Source organism: Pelophylax lessonae (genome assembly GCF_965119305.1).
Source record: "Pelophylax lessonae genome assembly, chromosome: 2".
NCBI lineage: Eukaryota > Metazoa > Chordata > Amphibia > Anura > Ranidae > Pelophylax > Pelophylax lessonae.
The window spans coordinates 44,821,971-44,826,970 of NC_138769.1; the positions used below are offsets into that span (position 1 = coordinate 44,821,971).

Here is a 5,000-nt window from a genome sequence, read left to right on the forward strand (position 1 = left end):
TTACTTTTCTTCTGCAGGCTACAAAGGGCAAGGAACCTCGTCATAGATGTGGGCCTTCCTTCTCGGCTCAAAGTTTTTTTTCGTCCCTCAGGGTCGACTGACAAGGGCTCAAAGCCTTTCAGTGCCTCCTCTGGAGGATCCAAACGAACCTGGTCTGGCAAGTCGAGAGCCCTGGTGCAAGACAATTGGGTCCACAAAGTAATTTGGTCCGGCTACAAGATCGAGTTTCGCTCTGGTTCCCTGGTAAGGTTCTTTCCTTCCAGTGCCTATCCCCAGGCCACTTGCAGGGCCTGTTTGGGGCGGTACAAGACCTGTTATATCAAGGGGTGATTGTCCTGGTTCCAACTCCGGAACATTTTCAGGGGTTTTACTCAAATATGTTCAGTTCACGGGAAGGAATGCAACGTGCGTCCCATCCTGGACCCAAGGGGCTAAACTGCTTTGTGTGGGTGCAGAAGTTCAAAATGGGGTCCATTTGAACAGTGGTGGCATCCCTGCGTCAGGCGGATTTCCTCACCCCTATCGACATCAAGGATGCCTACCTTCACATTCCAATATGTGCCAGTCAACAGCGTTTTCTCTTGCTTTGCTGTGGGAGAGGAGCATTATCAGTTTGTGGCGTTACCCTTTGGTCTCGCCTCTGCTCCTCGGGTCTTCACAAAAGTGCTAGACTTGTTACGCCCACACTGATCACGGAACTGGGCTACTTTGACAATCTCCTTCTGCGAGCAGAGTCTCCTTATGCTCTGGTGGAAAACCTGGCGATCACAATGTGAACTCTGTGGGAGTTTGGCTAGATTCTGAATTTTCAGAAGTCTGCTCTGGTTCTGTTCACTAAGCTTGACTATCTGGGCCTGACTCTGGACTCGGCCATAGCCAGAGTGCTCCTTCCTCTGGACAAACTCCAGAAATTGCAGGCTGCAATTAATCTCCTGCTGTCCAGCAGATGGTCCTCCCTCCGGACGTGCATGCAGGTGCTGGGTCTAATGGTGTCTACCTTTTTTGAGGTTGTTCCGTTTGCATAGTTCAATACGAGGTCCCTGCAAAGGGAGATTCTGACCAAATGGGACAAGACTCCGCAGTCTCTGGACAATCAAATCCAGCGGGGAATGAAGGAGTCCCTGATATGGTGGCTTCGTTCCATGGCGCTTCGGCTGGGCAAATCTTTCCTCCCCTTGTATTGGACAGTGGTCACTATGGATGCCAGCCTGTCCAGCTGGGGAGGCCTCCTCGGCAAGCATTCTGCTCAGGGGATCTAGACGCTGGAAGAGTCCAGACTACCAATCAATGTCTTGGAACTCCGAGTGATCAGACTGTGTCTGGACCATTGGATGGATTGTCTTCAGGGTTGTCCAGTGCACACTAATTTGGACAATGCCAGGGCAATGGCTTATGTCAATCACCAAGGGGGCACAAAGTGTCCTGGCGGCTCTGGAGATAGCCGGCATTCTAAGGTGGACAGAAAGGTTCGTTCCAGCCCTCTCCGCTGTACTCTTTCCCGGGGTGGAAAATTGTCAGGCGGATTACCTCAGTCGGCAGGCGTTAAACCAAGGGGAGTGGTCCCTTCATCCGGAGGTGTTTCATCAAGTGGGTCTCTGGTGGGGCACTCCCGAGGTGGATCTATTGACGTCTCAGCTCAACAGAAAGGTGCAGAGATTTGTGGCTCAGTCAAGGGATCCTCTGGCGGACGCCACAGACACGCTGGTGGCCCCGTGGGTTCTGTATCGTCTGATTTACGCCTTCCCTCCTCTCAAACTTCTGCCAAGACTCCTCCGCAGGATCGAGGCAGAAAGTAATTCCTGTCATCTTTAGTGGCATCGGACTGGCCTCGCTGGGCTTGGTATGCTAATCTGGTGTGGCTGGTCGTCGACGTTCCTTGGAAGCTTCCTCTCAGGGAGGATCTGTTGTCCCAAGGACCAATCTTCCAACCTGCTTTACAGTCGCTGGCTTGACTGCTTGTCTGTTGAATGCCAGGTGCTGAAGGATAGAGGTTTATCTGAGTCGGTGATTTCTACCCTGTTGCTAGGAAATCTACTTCTAGGAAGATCTACCATTGTACATGGAAGAGGTACATTGCGTGGTGTGAGTCTCTTGGGAAAAATCCTCGCTGCTCCTCGGTGGCTCAGATCTTGACCTTCCTTCAACAGGGGGTTGAACAGAGAATTGGCCTTGAGTACCATCAAGGGCCAGGTGTCGGCTTTGGCAGTCTTCTTCCAAAGACCTTTGGCCACACACTCCCTGATGTGTACCTTTCTTCAGGGTGTCCGACATTGGTTCCTCCAGTGCGGGCTCCGTTGCTGCCTTGGGATCTCAATTTGGTGCTTTGGGTTCTCCAGAAGCTTCCGTTTGAAAATCATCGGGGGATTCCCCTGCTTACGCTGTCCCAGAAGGTGACCTTTTTGGTGTCTATCACCACTGCGCACAGGGTGTCAGAACTGGCGGCATTATCCTGTCGCTCACCTTACCTGGTAATTCACAGGTATAATGTGGTTCTTCTCCCCTGTCCGTCTTACCTTCCAAGGTTGTCTGTTTTTTTTTCATTTGAATGAAGACCTTGTGTTGCCTGCTCTGTGTCCTAGGCCAAAACATCGGAAGGAAATTGCCTTGCATACCTTGAATGTGGTCTGGGCAATTGGGGTGTACCTGGCAGCCACGGAGTCTTTTAGGAAGTCAGACTCTCTATTTGTGCTCACAGATGGGCCTCGGAAAGGGTTGTCTGCTTGCTCTGCGACCAGTGTCTCCTGGGCTTTCTGTCATCAGGTGTAAGTGACGCAGGTTTGCAAGGCAGCCACCTGGTCGTCGGTGCACACTTTCACAATGTCTTTTAAAGTGGATGTGTTGGCATCTGTGGATTCTTCTTTTGACAGCAAGGTTTTGCAGGCTGCAGTTTAAGAGGACCTGATCCTCTTTGAGGGTGTTTTTGTTTTGTTTTTTTTCACGTGGGCTCCAGTTGTTTGGTTGGGCTCCTGTTTACTTGGTTGACTATAGTTTAGCCTTGGGAATTTATTTTTCGCTGTTCCCACCATTGAACTCCTCTTTAACTCTGGTAATCCTGTCATTAACTCACTCCCTATCTAGGGTAGCAACCGTATTGAGCAGCTTTGTCGCCCTAGGACGGGGAGTGTATTAGGACTACAGTACACTGAGTTTGGGCTACGTAACACCTCCCTCGCTTCTCCAAAAGGGGGGATGTTTTGTAGTCCATAGAGATAGCAGGGAACAATTATATAAATTGACAGATACTGAAGTAGACGATTGAATGTTTTTTCCTCGGAAACATGGGGAGATTTAGTGACTGTTGTTCATCTGCAATAATAAAATGTATGTTTTAGCTGCCATCCAGGGCACACCAGCCTTTCTCCTTTTTTTTTTTTTTTGTATAAAGATTTACAAAAACTGGAGCACTCAGAATCTGCAGCTGTGCATGCTAGCCAATCAGCTTCTAACATTAGCTTGTTTAATAAACCACTTTCTGCCCACGCTATAGCGGAAAGACGGCTACAGCGTGGGCTTACTTAGCCAGTAGGGTGTACATGGACGTCCTCCCGTGATCGCGCTGCCCGTGCGCTCTGTGATCGCTGAATCCTTCGGACTCAGCATATCACAGATTGGGGTAAAGAGCCAATCCGCAGTGGCCCTTTACCAAGTGATCAGCTGTGTCCCAGAGCTGATCACGATGTAATCACAAGCCGGTTATCGGCTTTCCTTTCCTCACGCTGATAGCGTAAGTAGAGGAGTGGTGAGCCGATAACCGGCTTGTGTTAAAGGGACATCTACACTTTTATAATCGGGACACTAATTATCAGTGTCCTGATTATCAGTGCAGTCCCAACAGTGCCCTACAGTGCCTTCTCATCATTGCTGCCTATCATTGTCCCCTATCAGTGCTGCCTATCATTGTCCCCTATCAGTGCTGCCTATCATTGTCCCCTATCAGTGCTGCCTATCATTGTCCCCTATCAGTGCTGCCTATCATTGTCCCCTATCAGTGCTGCCTATCATTGTCCCCTATCAGTGCTGCCTATCATTGTCCCCTATCAGTGCTGCCTATCATTGTCCCCTATCAGTGCTGCCTATCATTGTCCCCTATCAGTGCTGCCTATCATTGTCCCCTATCAGTGCTGCCTATCAGTGCCTCCTCATCAGTGTCCCATATAAGTGGTGCCTAACTGTGTCCATTAGTGCTGCCTACCTGTGTCCATCAGTGCAGCCTCATCATTGCCCACCAGTGCCACCCTATCAGGGCCACCTCATCCGTGCCAATCAGCGCACATCCGTGAAGGAGAAAAATTACCTGTTTGCAAATTTTATAACAAATAATGGAAACATTTTTTTGTTTTTTTCCCCCAAAATTTTCAGTCTTTTTTCATTTGTTTAGCAAAAAATAAACTCAGGAGTGATTAAATACCACCAAATCATAAAGTGTTAAAAAATAAATAAAATCCTGATTACTTCCTCAGAGTAGTTCAGTGTTGCTTGGGTAACACTATTGCTCTGGTCAATGGTTATTTGCAAAATGTTATTTATTTTTTTTTTTTTTTCAAAATGTTCTGTTTTTCATTTAGCCAAAAAAATAAAAAAAACAGTGGTGATTAAATACCACCAAAAGAAAGTTCTATTTGTGTGAAATAAAAAAAAAAAAGATAAAAATTTCATATGGATACAGCGTTGCACGACCGCGCAATTGTCATTCAAGGTGTGACAGCGCTGACTGCTGAACATTGGCCTGGGCAGGAAGGGGGGGAGGGGGTAAAAGTGCCCAGTAGGCAAGTGGTTAGGCTTTGACAATCAACCCTGGAAGCTGATTGGTTTCTATGCAGAACTGCACCAAATTTTGCAGCATGCCATTTTCGGAAATAACCCCTACAATCTGTTACACTGTCTATGGGAGCCTTTAGCTGCCACCAGGTTAGGTAAATCTATTCTTCTCTCTTCTTATGTGTCACCTCCTTGTTTTAAAGGTATCAAAGACTTCATGTGTGAGCTGTGCGGAAAGACAT

At 48.1% G+C, this 5,000-nt stretch overlaps 1 protein-coding gene across 3 annotated transcripts in view; it reads left to right on the top strand.

The window, feature by feature from the left end:
* Nucleotides 1-5,000, top strand: part of PRDM15 (PR/SET domain 15) — a gene marked incomplete at its 5' end in the record, with an annotated part of 78,274 nt that overhangs the window by 60,636 nt on the left and 12,638 nt on the right. For all 3 annotated transcript variants that reach the window (XM_082245762.1, XM_082245763.1, XM_082245764.1), the window contains one exon: nt 4,962-5,000. This exon is cut by the window's right edge and continues 45 nt beyond it. In XM_082245762.1, coding sequence (XP_082101888.1) covers nt 4,962-5,000 — 39 coding nt within the window. The remainder of the gene's footprint in view (nt 1-4,961) is intronic.